This window comes from Rattus norvegicus, chromosome X (genome assembly GCF_036323735.1).
Source record: "Rattus norvegicus strain BN/NHsdMcwi chromosome X, GRCr8, whole genome shotgun sequence".
Classification (NCBI taxonomy): domain Eukaryota; kingdom Metazoa; phylum Chordata; class Mammalia; order Rodentia; family Muridae; genus Rattus; species Rattus norvegicus.
In genome coordinates, this window is record NC_086039.1 from 69492656 (window position 1) to 69514826 (window position 22171).

A 22171-nucleotide genomic window follows, 5' to 3' on the forward strand; every position below is an offset into this window, starting at 1 on the left:
TGTAATTTGGACACATGCTGTGTGTCCTCTAGTTAGTGTGGCTAAGGGTTTATCTATCTTGTTGTTGTTGATTTTCTCAAAAAACCAGCTTTTGGTTCTGTTGATGCTTTGTATAGTCCTTTTTGTTTCTACTTGGTTGATTTCAGCTCTGAGTTTGATTATTTCCTGCTTTCTACTCCTCCAGGGTGTATTTGCTTCTTTTTGTTCTAGAGCTTTTAGGTGTGCTGTCAAGCTGCTGATATATGCTCTTTCCTGTTTCTTTCTGCAGGCACTCAGAGCTTTGAGTTTTCCTCTTAGCACAGCTTTCATTGTGTCCCATAAGTTTGGGTATGTTGTACCTTCATTTTCATTAAATTCTAAGAAGTCTAATTTCTTTATTTCTTCCTTGACCAGGTTATCACTGAGTAGAGCATTGTTCAACTTCCATGTATATGTGGGCATTCTTTCCTTATTGTTACTGAAGACCAGTTTTAGGCCGTGGTGGTTTGATAGGACGCATGGGATTATTTCTATCTTTCTGTATCTGTTGAGGCCTGTTTTGTGCCCAATTATATGGTCAGTTTTGGAGAAAGTACCATGAGGAGCTGAGAAGAATGTATATCCTTTTGTTTTAGGATAGAATGTTCTATAAATATCTGTTAAGCCCATTTGGCTCATGACTTCTCTTAGTCTGTCTACGTCTCTGTTTAATTTCTGTTTCCATGATCTGTCCATTGATGAGAGTGGGGTGTTGAAATCTCCCACTATTATTGTGTGAGGTGCAATGTGTGCTTTGAGCTTTAGTAAGGTTTCTTTTATGTATGTAGGTGCCCTTGAATTTGGGGCATAGATATTTAGGATTGAGAGTTCATCTTGGTGGATTTTTCTTTTGATGAATATGAAGTGTCCTTCCTTATCTTTTTTGATGACTTTTAATTGAAAATTGATTTTATTTGATATTAGAATGGCTACTCCAGCTTGCTTCTTCTGACCATTTGCTTGGAAAGTTGTTTTCCAGCCTTTCACTCTGAGGTAGTGTCTGTCTTTGTCTCTGAGGTGTGTGTCCTGTAGGCAGCAGAATGCAGGGTCCTCGTTGCGTATCCAGTTTGTTAATCTATGTCTTTTTATTGGAGAATTGAGTCCATTGATGTTGAGAGATATTAAGGAATAGTGATTGTTGCTTCCTGATATATTCGTATTTAGATGTGAGATTACGTTTGTGTGCTTTCATTCTCTTTGTTTTGTTGCCAAGATGATTAGTTTCTTGCTTTTTCTAGGGTATAGCTTGCCTCCTTATGTTGGGCTTTACCATTTATTATCCTTTGTAGCACTGGATTTGTAGAAAGATATTGTGTAAATTTGGTTTTGTCATGGAATACCTTGGTTTCTCCATCTATGTTAATTGAGAGTTTTGCTGGATACAGTAACCTGGGCTGGCATTTGTGTTCTCTTAGGGTCTGTATGACATCTGTCCAGGATCTTCTGGCTTTCATAGTCTCTGGTGAGAAGTCTGATAGGTCCCCTTTATATGTTACTTGACCTTTTTCCCTTACTGCTTTTAATATTCTTTCTTTATTTTGTGCATTTGCTGTTTTGACTATTATGTTGCAGGAGGAGTTTCTTTTCTGGTCCAATCTATTTGGAGTTCTGTAGGTTTCTTGTATGTTTATGGGCATCTCTTTCTTTAGGTTAGGGAAGTTTTCTTTGATGATTTTGTTGAAGATATTTACTGGTCCTTTGAGGTGGGAGTCTTCACTCTCTTCTATACTTATTATCCTTAGGTTTGATCTTCTCATTGAGTCCTGGATTTCCTGTATGTTTTGGGCCAGTAGCTTTTTCCATTTTCCATTATCTTTGACAGTTGTGTCGATGATTTTTACGGAATCTTCTGCTCCTGAGATTCTCTCTTCTATCTCTTGTATTCTGTTGGTGATGCTTGTCTCTACGGCTCCTTGTCTCTTCCTTTGGTTTTCTATATCCAGGGTTGTCTCCCTTTGTGCTTTCTTTATTGTTTCTATTTCCATTTTCAATTACTTCCCTTGTTTGATTGTGTTTTCCCATAATTCTTTCAGGGATTTTTGTGTTTCCTCTCTAAGGGCTTCTATTTTTTACTTGTGTTTTCCTGCATTTCTCTGAGGGAGTTCTTCATGTCTTTCTTAAAGTCCTCAATCATCATGATCAAATGTGATTTTACATCTAGATTTTGCTTTTCTGGTGTGTTTGGATATTCACTGTTTGCTTTGGTTGGAGAATTGGGCTCTGATGATGCCATGTAGTCTTGGTTTCTATTGCTTGGGTTCCTGTGCTTGCCTCTCGCCATCAGGTTGTCTCTGGTGTTACCTTGTTCTGCTATTTCTGACAGTGGCTTGACCGTCCTCTAGGCCTGTGTGTCACGAGTGCTGTAGACCTGTTTTCCTGTTTTCTTTCAGCCAGTTATGGGAACAGAGTGTTCTGCTTTCAGGCATGTAGTAGTTCCTGTCCACTGGATTTCAGCTGTCCCTGTGGACAGGAACCAAAAGTGCCTGCCCCTACTTCTCCTGGGTCCCTGTGCACAGGGGGCCCAGATGGCACTAGGTGTTTTCCTCTAGAGTCAGAAATGTGGGCAGAGATTAGTCTCCTTGGTTTCCCAGGTGTGTCTGCCCCACTGAAGGTCTAGCTCTCCCTCCCATGGGATTTGGGTGCAGGGATCTGTTTGACAGGGTCCATTCAAATCTGGGCACAGTCTGGACCGCAGGGCTTCTGCAGCTTGACTGCCTCTATCTTCCTGTTCCAAGAGGCCCTATACAATTTCCTCTTGGGCCAGCGATGTAGGCAAAGGTGGGCAGAATTGGCGGTCTCTCCTGCCCTGCTGTCTCAGGATTGCCTACACGTCTGGGCGATGAACTCTCTCTCCCATGGGGTTTGGGAGCAGGGAGCTGTGGGCCAGGATCAGCGAGGTTCAGATGCCAGCTAGAAACCAGAAGTGTCCTGTCCCAAAGGAATTTTGCTTTTGTGTGTCCTGAGTCCACCATGCAGATCACTTGGAGCAGAAAAGTTGGTCTTACCTCTGGTCTCAGGCCTGAAGTCAATCCTCAGGGCTCAGTTTCAGCTCTCCGTGAGCACAGCAACCAGAAGGGCCTGCCTCTCCTTCTCCTGGGTTCCTGTGCACAGGGGACCCAAATGGCAGTAGGCGTTTTCCTCTAGTGTCAGAAATGTGGGCAGAGAGTATTCTCCTCTGGTTTCCCAGGCATGTCTGCCCCTCTGAAGGTCTAGCTCTCCCTCCCACAGGATTTGGGTGCAGGGAGCTGTTTGACCGGGTCCCTTCAGACCCGGAAGCAGTCTGGACCACAGGGCTCCTGCAGCTTTACTGCCCCTATCTTCCTTATTTCTTTTCTTAACTTGTCACACGAGCTAAGAATTGAAGAATGGTTGCTGAATTATATAGTGTTGAGAATGGGCATCACCTACTTGTTCTTGGGTCTAAGGGGAAAACATCTGGTTTTCTCATCACTGTGGTATACAGAGTTTCTTATATATTTCTTAATTGAATTGAGAAAATGCCCTTGACTCCTATTGGGTGGAATTTTTAATCATAAAGGGATGTGGAATTTTATTTAAGATATTCTCTAGGTTGGGGATTTAGCTCAGTGGTAGAGCGCTTGCCTAGGAAGCGCAAGGCCCTGGTTTCGGTCCCCAGCTTCAAAAAAAAAAAAAAAAAGAACCAAAAAAAGGAGGGGGGGCTGCTCAACCACTCCCTTCTCTTTAAAGAACTAGAAGAGCTTGAAGGGGCTCGAGACCCCATATGTACAACAATGCCAAGCAACCAGAGCTTCCAGGGACTAAGCCACTACCTAAAGACTATACATGGACTGACCCTGGACTCTGACCCCATAGGTAGCAATGAATAGCCTAGTAAGAGCACCAGTGGAAGGGGAAGCCCTGGGTCCTGCTAAGACTGAACCCCCAGTTAACTAGATTGTTGGGGGGAGGGCGGCAATGGGGGGAGGGTGGGGAGGGGAACACCCATGAAGAAGGGGAGGGGGGAGGGGGATGTTTGCCCGGAAACCGGGAAAGGGAATAACACTGGAAATGTATACAAGAAATACTCAAGTTAATAAAAAAAAAGATATTCTCTACATCTAGTGCTATGACTATTTGATTTTTCTTCTTTAGCTTATTGATATAAGGTAGATTAAATATATTAATTTTATGTTATTCCAGCCTTACATATGAGAAATAAATCCTTCCTCGTTGTTTTCTCAGTCCATTTGCTGCTATTTTAATAAAATACCTACAGCTGGAAAATTTTTTTAAAAAGTATAGAAATTCATTTGAGTTATTATCGGCCTGTGTAATGGTGGTTAGCTTTTGTCAGCTTGACACAATCTGGAGTCACCTAGAGAGAGGGAATCCCACAAGCCAGTAAGTAATCCTGCCTCTTCTCCTTCTTGAATTCCTGCTTCTCTTCTGACTGTGATTGAGATGTGTAAGTCAAATAAACCTTTTCCTTCTCAAGCTGATTTTGGCGTCTTATGATAGCTACAGAGAAACAAACTAGACTAGAAATCAGTGCCAGAGAGGGTAGGCTCTTGCTTGGAAGGATCTGACCATGTAGCATTTATGCCTTGGAATGTGTTCTGGGAGAAATGTGGAGAATTTTGGAGCTGTAGGCTAGGAAAACCATTGAGTGCTTGAGCTTAATGAACTGTTTTGGGAATTTAGAAGATGCTGCTGAGAGAAATACGGGTGATAGAGGTCTGGCTTGGGAAGTTTCGAAGGGAAGCGAAGACCCTTAACAAGGCTGTTCGTGTGATATTTTGGACTAAGAATCTCTGGAAGTAAAACCTTTGTATAACTGAGAATGATATCTATATTTCTCACCTTGCATAAAAATAAACTCCGAATAGATCTGGGATCTCAATGTAATACCTGAAAATTTGAAATTGCTAGAACATGTAGGGTATATGTAACAAAATAGCCACATGCACAGGCTTTCTGAACAAGGTACTGTTTGCTCAGAAAATAACAATTGACAAATGGGACTTTATTAAGTTAAAATGTCTTTTGAAAATGTGGTCAATATCTCTAGCCATCAGATAAATACAAATTAAAACCCACATTGAGAGTCCATCTCACCTCAGTTACAATGGTCTGTAGGAGAAAAATAAGTGACAAACCAATGCTGATGAGGATGTGGGGAAGAAGACTGTTGGTAGGGGTATAAACTTGTACAACTGCAGTGGAATCCAGCATTATGTTCCTCAAAAAGGCTAGAAACTGGATCTACCACATAGCCCAACTACACTATTCCTGGCTGCATGCCCAAGGGACTCTTTACTCTATGACAGAACTACCCACCCAACTGTGTCCATTGATGACTCCTTCACAATATCTAGGAAAACAAACAGTCTAAACAGTGTGTTGGCTTTTTTTTTTTACTTGAAACAAGCAGGAGCTATTTGGGAAGAGGAAACATCAATGAAGAAAATGCCTCTAAGCAGACTGTCCTGTGGTTAAGCCTATGGGAGCATTTTCTAGAATAAGGATGATGTGAGTGGATCCATTCTATGGCAGGCCAATGCTTCCACTGGGCATGTTGTCCTGACTTACATAAGAAAGCAGGCTCAGCAACCCATGAGCAACAAGCCAGTAAACAACGTTCTCTATGGCCTCTGCTTCAGTTCCTGCCTCCAGGCTCCTGCCTTGAGTTCCCTCCCTTGATTTCCCTCACTGATGTACTATGACCTGAGAGCTATAAGCTAAAATACTTTCCTGATCAAGTTACTTTTGATTATAGTGCTTTATTGTAGCAATTATAAACCCAAAATAAGACGTATCAACTGATAAAGGGATAATGAAAATTTGTGATGCAGTTGCACAATGGAATTGTAAAACCCTATAACATGTAATTATGAAATTTTTAGGAACATTGGTGGAACTGGAAAAATTATACTGAGGAAAAGGCCTAGAATGATAAACACTACATGTTCATTCTCATATGTAGATCATAATTAAAAAATTTTAGATTTTAGATTTTAGACTATCCAGAGAGCAAGAGATTATATAATGGCCATGGGTTGGGGGAAAGAGACTTGAATGGGGTAAACAGTAAGAACTCATATTAAATGAAAGTACAGGGGGAAGACTACTATGATGGTAAGGTTTAAATGGGAAGGGGTTATAAAGGACAAAGGACAAAGAGTAGGTGGAGACAGGGACTTAACCAAAACTAAGGATCTAAGAAGACATGTAGACATTTCCCTACGAGTTGATGATCAAGAAGGATGTATAGGCCCCCTAACAACAAAGGCTGTTGCCATCATTCTTGGTTGACCACCAGAACTAGACAATAAGACACTATAGCTGAAGACATCACATACCTTGGTTTCATAACACAGAAAAATCAAGTTGGAACTTAACTGGAAGCTCCCTCCCTATTGACTAACATATATTGTGTCCAAAAAAATGCAATACAGGCTGCTCAGGGAGAAAACCCCCCAATTTTTCCAGCCACATGTGGACCTTGTGTCCTACAATGCCACCTACTTACCAACACATGCTCACTGGTGCAAATGAGTGTTGCGAGCACAACTTACCACTCTGTGATAAATTTGAGACCTGCTCCTCAGAAAGAAATTCATGCCTGGTGCTATAAACTTGTTTTTTTAAAAAAAAAACTCATGTAGTTTGCTAAATGAACATGGCATCCAAGCACTTTCTAAATATTTATTGTTAGATTTATACAGATACACACATGGTATTCTCAGCCTTGATTAGAGAAACTTCTTTTTATAATGAATAGCAGCGAGTGAAAGTTCATGGCTGAGAATAATTGACTGTTGAGTACTCAGGCCTAAACAATACCACCTCTTCTGTCTCAATGAACATCATGACCCAAAGGGAGAAAGAATATAAGAACCAGATGATACAGAGAAGGGCTGTGAAATGCTACCTTCTGGGCATGACATAGTCATTGCAGTTGTGAACTCAGGGCAGCCGCAGTTGCCTACACTGGATCTGCAAAAGACTGAGCCTGTCAGCAGTCAGGCAGGAGGCAGAGAAGTGCATGAGGCTCCCTGTTTCCTGGCTATTTGCAGAGGCTCGTTGGGAGTGGGGATTGTCTCTAGTTGTGTAGTCACTGACGAACCTACTGTGTGCCAATGAATACAATGTCCACAGTCACATTGACAGCCCTGGCTATCATTTCTTCCACAGATCCTTAAGCATTAAATAAGGAATATATATTTGCTATTATTTTTTGAACAAAAGTATTATCTACTAAATTGAGAATAAGTAAAATGTTTAAGGCATATTTCTTCCTGAAGTTTATTATTTTTAGCTTTAAAAAGTAAAATTAAAATACACCATTTCCCCCTGCCGTTTCCTCCCTCTAGCCCCTGTATCTCCTTACCATGCTTCCTTTCAAAAATCATGGGCCTTGTTAGACTTAAATATGTCAGCACACTCTACTAAGTCCATTGAGTGCAACTGAGTGTTACACGTGTGTACGTGATTCGAGGGCTGACCACTTGGTCTTGGATAATCATCTAGAGAACTCATCCCTAGCAGGCATTAGTTCTCATCCTCTCAGAGGAGTCCTTATATTGTTGAGATGATATATTCATTAGTGCTTGTAGGGACTATGATATAATCTAATAACAATCTTATGTAACCTCCCCACACACAAGGGATATGATAGTTGCTTAATAAACAGAAGTTCTATGGGAGCCCTTCTGTGATCAGAAATGAAGTAGAAGTCAGGATTTGGAGCATCAGTTCTCTATGGGACATTTATGTTATAGCCATGTAGAAGAAAAGAAATTTTTGGTTGATTCTTTACCTCACATTGTACACCATAATTTCTGCTACATTTGTCACAAGTTTAAAAAACATAAAAGAGCTAGAAAAAATTATACAAAAGAGATACCTATGTATTACGTTAGGGAAAGCCTACTAAGCATGAAACTGAGGGCAGTAACCATATGTGTAACTACATAAAAGTAAAGATTTTATACTCTTTGATTCAACATTACCATTTATAATGACACATTATTTAAATATTTTGGTAAATGTATTAAATGTACACACATGAAAACATTATACCATTGTTTGTAATTATAATTTATAATCATAATAAAAACTTCAAAACAACTTAAATGTCCATCAAAGATGATTAATTAATTGCCATATTAAAAACAACCATGTAGTTAGGAAGAGCAGCAGAGAGACAAAGCAGGGTAATGGGAGTAGTGAATGTGATCAAAATATGTTATGTACATATGTGAAATGGCATAATGAAACCATTATATAACTCATATTTGCTAATAAACCATTTTTAAAAGAAATCAGTTGAATACAAATAGTAACTGTACTGTGTCATATTCTTAAGATTAATTTCTTTATCTCCAATAAATATCCTTTGATCCATTCCTATGAAAAGAAAAAAGAAATCAGTTGAAAGTAAATTTGAAAAATGGATATTTTAATGAAACACACATATCTGAAGATTCAAAATGTCCACTGGTGGAGTATCATAGCACACACCTTTAATTCTACCACTCAGGAGGCAAAGGCAGGAGGATGTCTGTGAGTTCAAGGCCAGCTAGGTCTACAGAGGAAGTTCTAGACCTGCCAAAGTTACATAGAGAGACCCTGTCTCAAAAAGCATAAACAAGGACTGGAATGATGGCTCAGTGGTTAAGAGCACTGACTGTTCTTCCAGAGGTCCTGAGCTCAATTCCCAGCAACCACATGGTGGCTCACAACCATCTATAAATGGATCTGGTGCCTTCTTCTGGCCTGCAGGTGTACATACAGACAGAACACTATACATAATAAATAAATCTTTAAAAAACAAAAACAATAGCAACAACTAACATCCACAAGTGGGGGATACATGACATTTGCCTTTTAGAGTCTGAGTTACCTCACTCAGAATGTCTGTTTACCTGCAAGTGCCAAAGTTGAATGGTACTTTGTTGTGTAAATGAACCACATTTTCATTATCCTTTCACCAGTCGATGTTCACCAGTTGTTTCCATTTCTTGGCTGAGTGTAATTTGTACTTGCCCAAATACTTATTTAGGGATGGAGCACTGGAACTTGGTAGAACTACCAAGGGCCACACCTTTAAAGAAAACTGACTCCCCTGTGACACCTCCGTACTGCATACTGGCTTGGTCTTCTACAGCTGTTGCATGAGTGACCACAGGCAGCTACAATGAGTTCTTGAGTACAACTGTCCTGTCACATCCAAGAAAACACCTCTGACTCTTACAGACAGTCTTTTCACAGTCCTCTTCTATGATGGACCCTGGGTGTTATGGGGAAGGGGAAATACATTAGATAGTTGTCTTTGATAGGGTTTCTATTGCTTTGATGAAAGACGGAGACCTTTGGTAAGCTGGAGAGGAAAGGGTTTATTCAGCTTACACTTCCACATCACAGTTTATCATCAAAGGAAGTCAGGACAGGAACTCAAACGGGCAGGTACCTGGAGGCAGGAGCTGATGCAGAGGCCATGGAAGAGTGCTGCTTACTGCCTTGTTCCTCATGGCCTACTTTCTTATAGAACCCAGGACCACCAGCCCAGGGCTGGCACCACCCAGGATGGGATGGGCCCACCCCCATCAACCACCAATTTAGAAAGTGCCCTACAGGCTTGCCTACAGCCCAATCTTATGGAGGCATTTTTTTCAGTTGAGACTGTGTCCTTTCAGATGACCATAGCTTGTGTCAAAATGACATAAAACTAGCCAGCACAATAGTTTATGGCTGAGCATTCCACTAACACTTATTCCTTGCACTTTGACCACTTGTGAGTTTCTACAGTAACTATCCACTGCACAAAGACATTTCTCTTGATGGTGTCTGAAAGCTGCACCATTCTATGGTTAAGGAGATAGCAACTTAGAGAGCAGTGTGATACTATGTCTATTTAGGAAAGCAAAAAGTTGGTAAGTTCAACCATAGAGTCTATGAGCTCCCAACCATAGATTCTTGGCAGGATTCATAGTAGAAATTATTTTTTAAATTCCCTTTCCCAAGTCAGAGGCAGTATGGCACATGACTATAAATCCCAACACTTGGGGGGTGGGGTGGTGAAGCAAGAGTATTGCTCTGAGTTCAGAGTTCAAGGCCACTCTGAGACACAAGTGAATTCTAGACTAGACAGGGTTACATAGTAAGACCTTCTGTCCAAAAACAAACAAATGAAACGTGTCCTCTTTCCCTTTTATCACTTGTGTGTTTAAGGTGAACCTGTTTTTTTTTTAAGTTTTGTATTCCTCAGCTCAACTAGCAAACATGACTACTGGGACCCCTTGGGTGGAAAAAAAGAAAAGAAAAGAAAAGAAAAGGTAGAGGCAGGCACTTCTAGGAAAGTGTACTTGATTCTGAGCTTGGCCACATGGGGAGAGGGGGAGACAAAGGGAGTGGGGAGGAGAGTCTAGCCAGATGCAGCAGCCAGGAGTCCCAAAGGTACAAAAGGAGCAGGCAACCAACATGTCTGGATTATATAGGGAAGAGTAACCCAGCCTCCTGGACTAGAGTTCAGAGTAGGGGGCAGAGTGGGGTATGCCAGCCAGGAGGGCCCTGTTACAGGTAAGGGCTAAGGGATGCAGGGAGAACCCTATAGCCAGGTTTGATTTGATAAATAGGTACTTCAGCCATTTGTCCCAGGTTTGAAAACTATCACCACTGTCCAACTTGTAAGTTCTATGATGATGGTGTTCTGGTGCCATTTACTGTGCTACCTTCCATAGGGATGCTCAGAAAAGATTGTGTCCAGGACTGCCTCAGAATCTGATGCAATAGCTCTACCCTTAGCTAGCTGACAGGGCCACAAAGTAGAGCAGGGTTGGCTATAAGGGCAAGGCAGCAGCCATCATCTTACTGCTCTTGTTTCTGAGGCTGGAGTGGGTAAGCTAACCAGTTGGTAAGCTAGCTGGTGGGGCTGCACCCTTTCTGTGTACATCCCTCCTTAAACAGCTATCTTATTCAAGAACAAAGTGCTTCTCTGGTCATATTGTTGTTTCTTGCCCAGTCGTAGCCATCAAGAATGTGTAATGCCATTTTGAAAAACAATATAAAGGAACCAGGTATACCTCATGCCTGTGCCCCAGCTCTCAGGAGACTGAGGCAGGTGGATTGCTTTTCAAGGCCAACCTAGACTACACATTTAAAGACTATCTCAAAAAATCAGAGTACAAATAAAGACAACAGCAGACAATGAAGGAACGGTGTGAGGAAAAGGAGGATAAAAAAAGAGAAATTCACGATCTTCAATTTCTCCACTGAACCTGAAACATCTTCTGCACACTGCACACAATTCCTACTGCTGTACATTTCTTTTTGAGGGAAATCTAAACAGACTCTGAGTTTTTTAAGGGACATATTTTCTCTGGGGCCACACTGGAGATCTTCCAGGTTAGGGACTCTATTAGCTTCCTATGAAACCTGATTTCATAGGTGAAAATCTTTCTAGACTTTAACAAGAATCAAGTTAGACAATACACAGAAGCATGGTACAAACTGCAGACTGCAGAAATGCCCCCAAGGACATTGACGGTGGTTTAAAGCTAGGCTATATTGGCTTTGTGGCAGTTTGGAACAGAATTTAAGTACCTGTGTCTAAGGAAAGTTGGATTCATCCAAAGAAAGACAATGCCTGAGTCCCCATGAATAAAAGTGAATTCTATTGATTAAAATGGCCTTCTTTAAAAACAATACATGAGAAGACACTTCTGATTCTGCTACAGATGAAACCATTGGCATTTCCTTTAGAGGACCTATTAAGTTATGGTAAATTTTGGAAGTGCATGCGGCCCCACATGAACGTATTACAGCAGCATGGTTCTACTAACTAACAAAGTAAATCACAATAAGGAAGTGACTAAGAAGGAAACAACTGCTGTTCTGCTCCTTCTAGACGAACACTGCATTTTCTCTTCTAGTATCCCAGACTGAAACTTTGTGTCATGGCTTCACCTGAATGCATGACTCTGCAACCTTAGGACTTGCAGAATTAACAGAATGCCGTCCTGAGCTTGTCGAGCTATGCGTTTCTGGGCATTTCATCTCTACAGAAAAATACCCTTCTCCCTCATGACTGGAGTGGGCAGAATTGTTATTTCTCAAGGGAAGAATTGTTCAGCTACTTTTTGTAGTCTTTATGATCAGCAAACAAGAATTTTGATAGTTGGGTGGTAGATACCTTGGCTAAAATCTGGCCCATGACTATGGGCTCCCCTAAATAGCAGTGCCTTAAGGTTGCCTCTTACTGGCTTTTTAGACAATAACCTTGTTAAACTTTTTGTACTAACTTAATCTTCCATCTTTTATTTCTAACAGGTCCTGTTAAAAACAAGAAAAAGGGTAAGCTGAGCTTCATGATTTTATTAAATTTTATTAAATTTTTAATTAAAAAATGAATGAGATAGAATTTCACATTAACGTCTTTCAACATTGATTGTCCGCTACTTTATTAAATCATTTACATGAGTGGTGCACTCTATAAAGAACAGGAATGAGGTCTTTAGCAACAAGCCATGGAAGAGAGAATTGACTCTAGCAACACATACAAGTTGTCCTTGTTGGAGTGTGTGTGTGTGTGTGTGTGTGTGTGTGTGTGTGTGTGTGTGTGTGTGTGTGTGTTCCTTGTATCATTCTTCCTCTTGCACTGGGGATAAAACAAACCCAGGACTTCTGCCCTAAGAATGTTAGGCAGAGGATCTACCACTGCATCACACTCCAAGCCCTTATTGTGGTTCTTCTTTCTTATTCCTTTTACATCTCTGTCTCCAGTTCATATTCATTTCCTTCTCTTGCTCTGTCTGCTGCCTTCTTTTTCCTTCTTTCCTCCTTCGTTATCATATCAGTTGTCAGGTATGAATGAAGACCTAAGACTGCTTATAGAGTAAAGAGACACTACCTAAGGAAAAGTATCATCAATACATTTATTCTGACCTAAAAAGCTGTCTTTATGCAATTTCCTACATGATCGAAGATGATACTTCTTGCTCTGAGAATTCAACACCACTTACTCTGTGGTAAAAATAACAATCTATGCCACTGTGTTACTCTGCTTCTGTCCTGTTTTTAAAGTAGATGCTAGTTGTAGCTATTCACTGTGCTATCCTTAGTTTCTTAAGTCCACTTTGTACTTACAAGGGACAAGCCAACAGCACATGAAGTGCTTGCTTGCCTAAAGAAGAGAATACAAAGAGAAACCAGGCTGTAAGAACTAGGCAAATAAAATTTACTCTTTGCACTAGAAAAAAAAATCAACTGTGAAATCAGTTTATGTACCTGTCTGTTTCTGGGTTCTGACATTAAAGGAAGACAGGGATAATGTGAAGCTAATGAGTTTCCCTTTAAAAATTCTTCCTTTTGTTCCTCTGTCTATATGATACTGTGAATTTAACTCAGGGCTTTGCATGTACTAGTCAGTCAAGTGCTCTATTAATGGACATGATCTCACTTCATTGTCCAGGCTGGCCTTGAACTGACTCTGTAGCTCAGACTGACCTTGAATTTAGTGATCTGCCCACCTAAGCCTCACAAGTAGCTTAGATTATGGACTTTAAATTTTTTACCAGGGTTACAGAGACAGCTCCACTTTTAGAGCACTCATTGCTTTTATAATAGACTTAGATGTGGTTCCCAGCATCTTCTTGATGGCTCACAGCCATCTGTAACTCCAATTCCAAGGGATCCAGTGCCTTCTTGTTCTCCTCAGGCAACAGGCATGTGTGTGATGTACATGCACACATACATGCAGGTAAAACACTTAGACACATAAAATAAGTAAATATTTAAAAGTACTTAAGTGATTTTGTCTGTTTAGATTTATGGAACTTTCTAGAGCACTCTAAACTGCATAAAAAGGCTAACTACAGAAGTATCCTGGCAATCCTCTAAGCACTACGGTACTCTGCACCTCAGGTACCCTTAGCTACATGTCAAACTCATGTTCCTACAGAAAAAGAAAAGCTGGAAAAATGTCCAGCCTTCTGAAGACCTGAATTGAGCACAGTTAGTAAACACCAGAGAGCCAGCGTGAGTGCAGAATCCTTCTGCTGTTCCCTGGGTGCTTACCCCCAGGATGCTTTGTCTTTTAAAGAAGTAAATTTGAGTTTCAAGTATTGGATTCCTGACTCTTGTTGCTTCCCTTCAAGATAGAAATTATAGCTCACATTATTGCTTAGCATTGCTACCTTATGTATGGAAATTATAGCTCACATTATTGCTTAGCATTGCTACCTTATGTATGGAACATTATTGGAAAGACAATCCATACAAGCCGTAGCCATCTACTTTATTTAAAAGTGATTTAGAAGTCAGTTAATATGGGTGTCCTTGGACACGTGAATTGGCACATACTTGAAGAGGGAAATTGAATTGTTCACTTAATTTTCACCCTTTAATGGAATTTTCCTACTCTCATAATTCTCTCCTACTCTCTTCCCCTTACACCGCCTCACCTCCCTTTACTCACTTGCTTTCCATTGTTCTTTCAACATTTAGAACTTAGCTGAAAAGGTTAGGGAAATGCCCCTTTGATGAAATTTGGCTTTGAAATGATGTGATTATTCTTTTATCTAAGACCGTTTCATTTCTCAATACAAACATCTCTAGGCTTTTGTATCATGAAGTATTCTGTTAAAGTTAAAGAATCTAAAGACAGAATTCAGTCTTTTGGTCCAGGGGTCATTTTCTGCATACCCTTCTCTGCCCCTAACTTTCTATAGGAATGCAAGTATGAGGGGCTTCCTTGTCCAAGTGCAGAGAAGCGAGGAGGACCAGCTGCAGAACCAGATTTCAGCACGGGCTTTTTCTCAGATGCCGCCTAACATTTTCATAAGTGGTCACTCTCTGTTTACACTGCAACCATTATTCTCTTGGAGTGGAGGAGGCTCTGGATGTAATTCCTCTAAAATTACATTAAACAATTACAGGGGACAAACTTTCTTGGAGCTGAAGTTTGTGCTACCCACAGAACACCCTCTAGCTGGAAAATCTCTGTGAAGCCTGGAAATGCCGCAACCCAGTACAGCCAAGTTCTATGTCTACTCCATCTCTGTCTATGTGTCAACCTCTTTGTCTCCTCCAACTGGAAAATAATGAGGGAGGCACACACTTTACATCCAGGCTTTGGAAGTTTGCCCAGCTGACATTAGTTCAGTCTTTCTTGTGGAACGTCAGTCTCAAGAAGAGACAGAAAGCACCAAGACCAAGCTCCTTGTTTCCAAGTTGGAGGAACTAGGGTTCAGAGTGCCTGTGTGGAAGGACTGGGGTTTACGTTCTTATCTCCAGAGTCCAGATCCTGTGTTCTTTCCACTACACTAAGTAGAATTGAAATTTGGGTGTCGAATAAGCCTGATTTTAAAGCTACACAAATTGAAAAGGAGATGGTTTTCCTATTCAGCATCTTAAAATTGGCTAGATTTAGAAACTGGGCAGATCTGAACTTAACCACTAAGCTCAGGGCCTCTAAGTCTTTAAGGCCCTATCCCTATAGACCCTCTTGAAGAAATGCTTTCAGGACTACTATTTTCTGACCCACTATTCCATTCCAAATGAGCATGTGGTTAGATGCAAATAGCTGGTCTCTTTATGGGCCTTTCTTGGATTTTTGCTGGGTTTTTTTTAGATATAAGGAATTATTCTTTTTTTCTATTTTTTACAATTTTTATTGATTCTTTGTGAATTTTACATTGTTCATCCTAATCCCACCTATCTCCTGCCCCTCCATACCCACCCTCTGCCCTTGTAACCTACCCCCAAAAGAAAACAAACAAAATCTCTCCATTGTGTCACATAGTCTACCTTTTACCCAAACAGCTTTTCTTGCAAATGATCATGGCTGTGAGTCATTGGTCTGGTTTGAGGCCTCTGGGTGTAGCATCATTCTTAAAGGAGGACCTGATGAATCAGGACAGAATTCTCTAAACTAAAAAACTGAGGAATGAGTTGTTGAAGCCAGTAAGATAGTGTTTAAAGGGAAGACATCCTGGTTGTTATTGTGTTGTTGTTGCTGCTGTTGTTGTTGTTGTTGCTGCTGCTGCTGCTGCTGTTGTTGTTGTTGTTGTTGTTGTTTGATTTGGGGGTTTCATTTGTTTGTCAACTTGACACAAGCTAGAATTATTTGAGAAGCAGAACCTCAACTGAGAAAAAGCCTTCATCTAATTGTCAGTAGGCGCTCTGTGGGGCATTTTCCTGCTCAATGTGGTTAGGCCCATTCATGGTGGATGGTGACACTCCTGGGAAGGCGGTTGTATAAGAAAGCAAGCTGAACAAGTCATAGGGACCAAGCCAGTAAGCAGTGTTCCTCTGAAATCTCTGCTTCAGTTCCTACCTCCAGGTTCCTGCCTTGAGTTGCTACTTTGGCTTCCCTCAAAGGACTGTGACTCAATATATAATCAAAAAGACACAAAACAAACAAACAGAACGGCACCTTCTTTCCCAGGTTGTTTTTGGGCATGGTGCTTTATCATAGAAAACCTAAGACAAAAGGTAAAGAAATTTATATTTGAAATTAAGAAACTGTCTCAGGAGAGGGCATTGTAAAAGAGTTCCAATCCTGGAACCCCCATTAAAATTCTAAGATGGGAGAAAGAAGAGAAAGAAGCCTACCCATGACCACCTACAGTTATGGAGGAATGTTATGATTCACTCACCATGACTACAGACTAGAGGAACTGTTAGAAGGACTAGAATATGAAATGGGAGGGATGAGATTGTTCTGGAAAGGCAGTGAGAAAGGAACAAAGGTTGGTAGACAGAATAAACCATGCATATGAGAGGACAGCCTCTAAAGAAAATCTCTGGGAAGGTGGACTATTTGGCCCGCAGTGATAGTAACTGATAGGTAACCTAACCTTTGAGTATACGAGGTTTTACGTATATGGTAGTAACTATTCTTCTCTAGCTACACAAAGAATAGAATAAAAGCTCAAACGGCCACAGGAGAGATTTCAGTTAAATATACCAAAGAACTTCCTAACCGTGAGCAGTGAGGGGTGATCAACACTGGAACATGTAACCAAGAATTTGCAGAATTTCCCTTCTCAGAGATCTTTAAAAATAGTTTAGAGAGGTCAGCTGAGAAAGCAGAGCCTGCCGCCTCGATCAGGTTTCTCTGCCTACGATTTCTTCTTTTCCATTGTTTCTTGATATCTTCAGTTTCTCACCCTCTCTCTCCACCTCCATTTCCAAAACTCCTTCCCACTCCTCTTTTCAGCTAGTACTGCTCCTATCCATCCCCATCTCCTGCACATCTGATTCCTGACAAATCTCCTGTAGCTGATGGCATTCCTGGGATCAGACTTCCCTTAGCCTTTTGTTTTTTTTTTTTGCCCCCCCCCCCCAGAGCTGGGGACTGAACCCGGGGCCTTGCGCTTCCTAGGCAAGCGCTCTACCACTGAGCTAAATCCCCAACCCCTAGCCTTTTGTTAATAGGAAGTCCATGCAACTCAACAGCTAAAATGAAGTCCTGCACTTATCAATGATAATCACATTCTTAAAAGAACCATAAAGTGACCCCTAAGTCTGAGTTCCTAATAGTCCTTTGGATTCAATTCAGAACCTCCTTTCTGGAGTTTTGCCTGACCTGTTTCAGCATTTGGTCTGTCTCATTAATGTGGCACTCCTAATATCTTAGAGATTTTTCCCTACTACGCTGGGCTCCTTGAGATCTGTTTATTTATGTCCTCTAATCTATTTGGAAATATGGTGCAGGAAAGGGATTATAAACATGCCCATCTCGTTGGCAGAAACTAGATGGCTGACTTTGTGTCATTGAAGTGTCTAGATCTCCCTGAAAGTACACTCCTGACTGCTCGCTGTTGACAGTAACTAACTCCAAATATAACACCAAATCCTGTGTTTTAGGAAAGAAGGCAGGGCCACCTGGGCCCAATGGTCCCCCAGGACCTCCAGGACCTCCAGGACCCCAGGGACCTCCAGGAATTCCAGGAATTCCTGGGATTCCAGGAACAACTGTTATGGGACCACCTGGCCCTCCTGGCCCTCCTGGTCCTCAAGGACCCCCTGGCCTCCAAGGACCTTCTGGTGAGTTCTTCTGTCTCTCACCCCTTAGAAAACTTTTTAGTACTTTTACAGAGTAGGAACAGGTAATGGTCAGGGAAGTTTCAAACAGTGGGGATGTATAGTAAGAAATCCCTAGTCCAGTGTAGAGGTAGGAACTGAACAAGCTCTGCTAGGATCTGGCCTGCCCTAAGTCTTCTTGAGTTCAAGCGGCAGCAGGCAGGCCATGTGCTCTTGTCCCATGCCAATCCTTCCATCACATTCTGTCTTTGGCTCTACTCCTCCATAGAGTGAGCCAATAAACTCATATGAGCCAAAAACAGAGGGATGAGAGAGGTCCCAGCCGTTCACCGGAGTTCCTGTAGTTATAGATTTGGCTTCCTCTGATTTCCAGCATGACATTTGCATGGAAATAATTTGTGGGAAGAATGCTGGGGACTGGACAAAATGGCAACCCTACTATAGTTTCTTCCCATGTACTTTGAGACTCCTTTCCTATTGCTGTAGACAAATAGTTCCTTCTAGTCTAATAGTTATAAATTTATGAATCACTCAGGCTGTGTTTAATAAAACTAGACACCAAGACGACCCTGTCCCTAAGCCAAATGCTTCTCACACTAGACCATTAAGTAACCATGCTGCTCATTCAAATGCCATTCCATCCCTTTGCATCTTTCTCTTGGGGCCCAGTGGGGCATGCAACAGGTATAGATAGCTGCAGATCCAACCCTGCCTAATTAGAGCTGACAGGAGGAAGACTGCCTGAACTTACAATACGTGTTACGTTTTCCTCCTGCTTCCCTCTTGTATCTTGAGGTTTTAAATAAATGGACTCTTAAACCTGATTTCTCCAGGTCTAAGAATTCAGTAGCAGGATTCAGATTCTTTCACTTGTAATTCAAACAGGCTCAGCAGTGTTACCATGGCCACAAGAGATAAAGTTTTTTTTTTTTAAATCCAATCATTCCACAAGTATTAATTGAACAATTTCTGTGTACAAAGAGATATATTGCTAAGTGGTCCCTGTTCTCATAGAGTTTATTTCCTAGAGTCAAAGAGACACACTTAAAGAAACAAGATCTTTATAAATGACAGTGGCCCTTGTGAAATCAGCAAGAGAACAAAGGGCTAGAAAAGCAAGTGCCATTGTCTTGAGGACATACAATGACACGCATAGCCTCTCTTTCCTCACCTTTGGCTTCTCAGTGGGGCTTGCCTTGGGCCAATATTGACCAGAGGCCAACTTTCCTGCTGGGATCTAGACTCTCTGAGGATGAAGGTCAGTGGGGACAGGAATGAGAAGGAGAGGATGGTCTCTCCCATTGACAGCCCCATGTTGTACAGTGACTCCCCCCAGCTGTAAGACCTGGAGAAGGAAATTCCTACAGGAATCCAGGCTCTGAACCCCTGGCTGCTGATATGAGAAAGGGAAGTAGAAAAGAGTACAGCACTCTGACTGCCCCATCCTATTTTTGCAGGTGCTGCTGATAAAACTGGAACTCGGGAAAACCAGGTTCGCTGGGCATTACTGTCTTTGTGGGGAGAAGGGATGGCCTCAGGCTTGGGGTCACCTTGAAGTCCTCTGCCTATGAAATTCCCAGAGGCTTTATTTTAGGTTGCCTTTGAGTTTCTGAGGTTTTCACTGGCAGACATTGCCAAGGTTTATGAATTGAAAAGTTTCACCCAACAATATGCTTTTAGCTAAGGGAACCAGTCCCCACCTGGACCATTTTACTCATTTCATGAGTGACAAAGAGTCACTAGAACCAGATCCAATAGTCCATAGAAATAACCTGCCTGTCAGGCCTGTACAGCTAGGCCTCTGACTTCCAAGCTACCCTTGATGCCTGATGGCATTCAGACTGCCTAGAATCAGAAGCGGAGAATTTGTATGTCTATGAAAAGCAGTCAACTAGCTGTAAACTGAGGCCAGCCTGGGCTTCCCCCTTAATGGCCTTATCTGTTCCTTCCTAGTCTCTGGGTTTCCCAATCTGTGTCTTTTGGCAGGTTCTACTGCCTAGCCTCACCTTGTCCCCTCCCGGCCTCACTACAGGTATTTGGCCACAATGATAAATCTACAGAGTTTCACACTCCTTTGTGGTTTTGTGTGCAATTTTATATCCACTGCCTTGTTAGATCTCACCCTGTGAAAGTGGCCAGCTGAGATTCTTATAATTCCCCCTTTACAGTTGGGGAAATAAAGCTCGGATGCATCATGTTTGGCTGAAGGTCACATAGTGAAGAAGTGGTAGAGCTAGAGAGTCTTACTATTTTTTAGAAGAAATAGAGCTCCCGAGACAAAGGGAGAGGGACCAGAATTGGGATACAGACTCTAGAAGCCAGAGGTAAAAACACAGGACTGCATAACAGGGCAAACAGCCATTACAGTGACTCTCTTCTCGTCTTCTCAGCCAGCTGTGGTGCATCTGCAGGGCCAAGGGTCAGCAATTCAAGTCAAAAATGGTAAGAATCAAAGTAGTCTCTCTTCCTACAAGGAGTTTTTCCCTTCCCTCATTTCCAGCCTTCAAATAATCAGCCAGCCTAGCTCCTCCTAAGTCCCTGAATATCCTTGGCATAGAAGGGCATTTCCTACTCCGTTGTGCCCTCTACTGGTTGTCCTAAGTTACTGCTTGCACTAAGACCAGATGCTACACCCAAATTGTGTTTCTTTTTGCAGAATAAGGGGGCAAACACAGGGCCTCGTGAATGCTAACCAAGCATACTACCTTTGAACTACATCCTCAGCCCCTAAATTGCATTTAGAATCTACTAATGTGGGATCTGAAAAGGACTTGGGAAACCATCCACCTAGACCGCCTTGATGGTTATATCAGTCACCATGGAAATATGTGTAATTTGATAGTCTCATTGTGCAAACTAAGGAAGTCAGAACTATATTAAATAAATTATTTTGTCTGATTGCTCTATACAGAAAATGGCTGGAGAAAGTGCTTCTCATCAGAGAGGCGGACCTTGTGAGACTGGCCAAGAACAAATGTTTAAAACATAATCTTTTGCGTGAAGAACAAATGGCTAAGAGAAAAATGCCTCTGTGAACTTAGTTTCCCTCTTCTTAGCAGGAAGGAACAGCTTTCTATCTGCAGGATGGGAGGAGAAGTGTTCCTCCATCCTCTCATGTTTGTGTCCCCAACTGACTTAAGGATATGAAAAAAATGCTTTACCAAGAGTGCCTCAACTCCTAGGCACATTCAGTCTACTGACACCTAAGAGGCTATCCCCCAGTATTGTAAAGCTCACTGTCTTTGGGGCCTGTTTACTGGCAGTCACTATCCCCAGCTGCCTTGGCATCTGAGTGATCACCCCTGATACTGAATTCCCACCATCTAGTTCTCCAGACAGATGGATTGTTTGATTAAGTGGTTTCCTGGGGCCCTCGGGAGGCTTCCCAGAAAGGAGTGGGTGTGGAGGAGCCATAGCAAAGAATCTATTAAGAAGAGACAAAAACACAGGAACATCTGAGACAAGAGAGGAATTCGGGTGATATTGCTAGCAAAGTGAAATTGAATACTAAGACTTAGCCTGCCACTCAGTGTCTGGATTTTGCCTGTGCAGTCACCATAACAACAAAGAAATGGTTATGTGCCTACTCTCCTCTTTCACCATCACCACCTCAGCTTCCAGCTAGAAGGTAAAGAGCCTTATTGATGGAATGGTCAAGAATGCAAGGACAAAGACTGATATGTAGACCCATAGGCACCCAGGCAAGCCTAGAAGCCACTTTACAAACAGTACACTTTTCCTGCTTCAAAATGTTCTTTTAAAATACTGGCCCTTGAAACGTTTATGGTCATTGGTGTTAGATGGGATTGGTGGGAAATGGGGATAACTGCTTGCTATTTATATCTGTTGTCCAGATTATGTTGACATGTACTGAGTGACTGCCCTTCTCTCATACTGAGATCTTTCAGGTGGAGTGCTCAATGACTGGTCTCGCATCACTATGAACCCCAAGGTGTTTAAGCTACATCCCCGCAGCGGGGAGCTGGAGGTACTGGTGGACGGCACCTACTTCATCTATAGTCAGGTAGAAGTGAGTACGGTCTTAGGCCTAACTCTTCTTATATCCAGGGTGCAGATATGGTGCAGGCCACCTAGGGGCACTGTGGAACAAGCCAAGACCATCCAATGGCTAACTTCTGGCAGT

General features: G+C 41.8%; 1 protein-coding gene and 1 non-coding gene across 7 annotated transcripts in view; both read left to right on the plus strand.

Moving 5' to 3' along the window:
• Eda (ectodysplasin-A) overlaps positions 1 to 22171 on the plus strand; it is a 401698-nt gene that overhangs the window by 374079 nt on the left and 5448 nt on the right. The window contains exons 3-7 of one of the 6 annotated variants that reach the window (XM_039099598.2): positions 12310 to 12333; positions 17851 to 18030; positions 19485 to 19519; positions 20418 to 20469; positions 21927 to 22055. In XM_039099598.2, the coding sequence (XP_038955526.1) occupies positions 12310 to 12333; positions 17851 to 18030; positions 19485 to 19519; positions 20418 to 20469; positions 21927 to 22055 (420 nt within the window). Of the gene's footprint in view, positions 1 to 12309; positions 12334 to 17850; positions 18031 to 19484; positions 19520 to 20417; positions 20470 to 21926; positions 22058 to 22171 lie in introns of all 6 variants that reach the window. The other 5 variants (XM_008773301.4, XM_006257112.5, XM_228582.11 and 2 more) reach the window with 5 other exon arrangements.
• Positions 11941 to 12029, plus strand: Mir676 (microRNA 676). The gene has a single exon (NR_128705.1). It is a non-coding gene; the product is annotated as a microRNA 676 (primary transcript).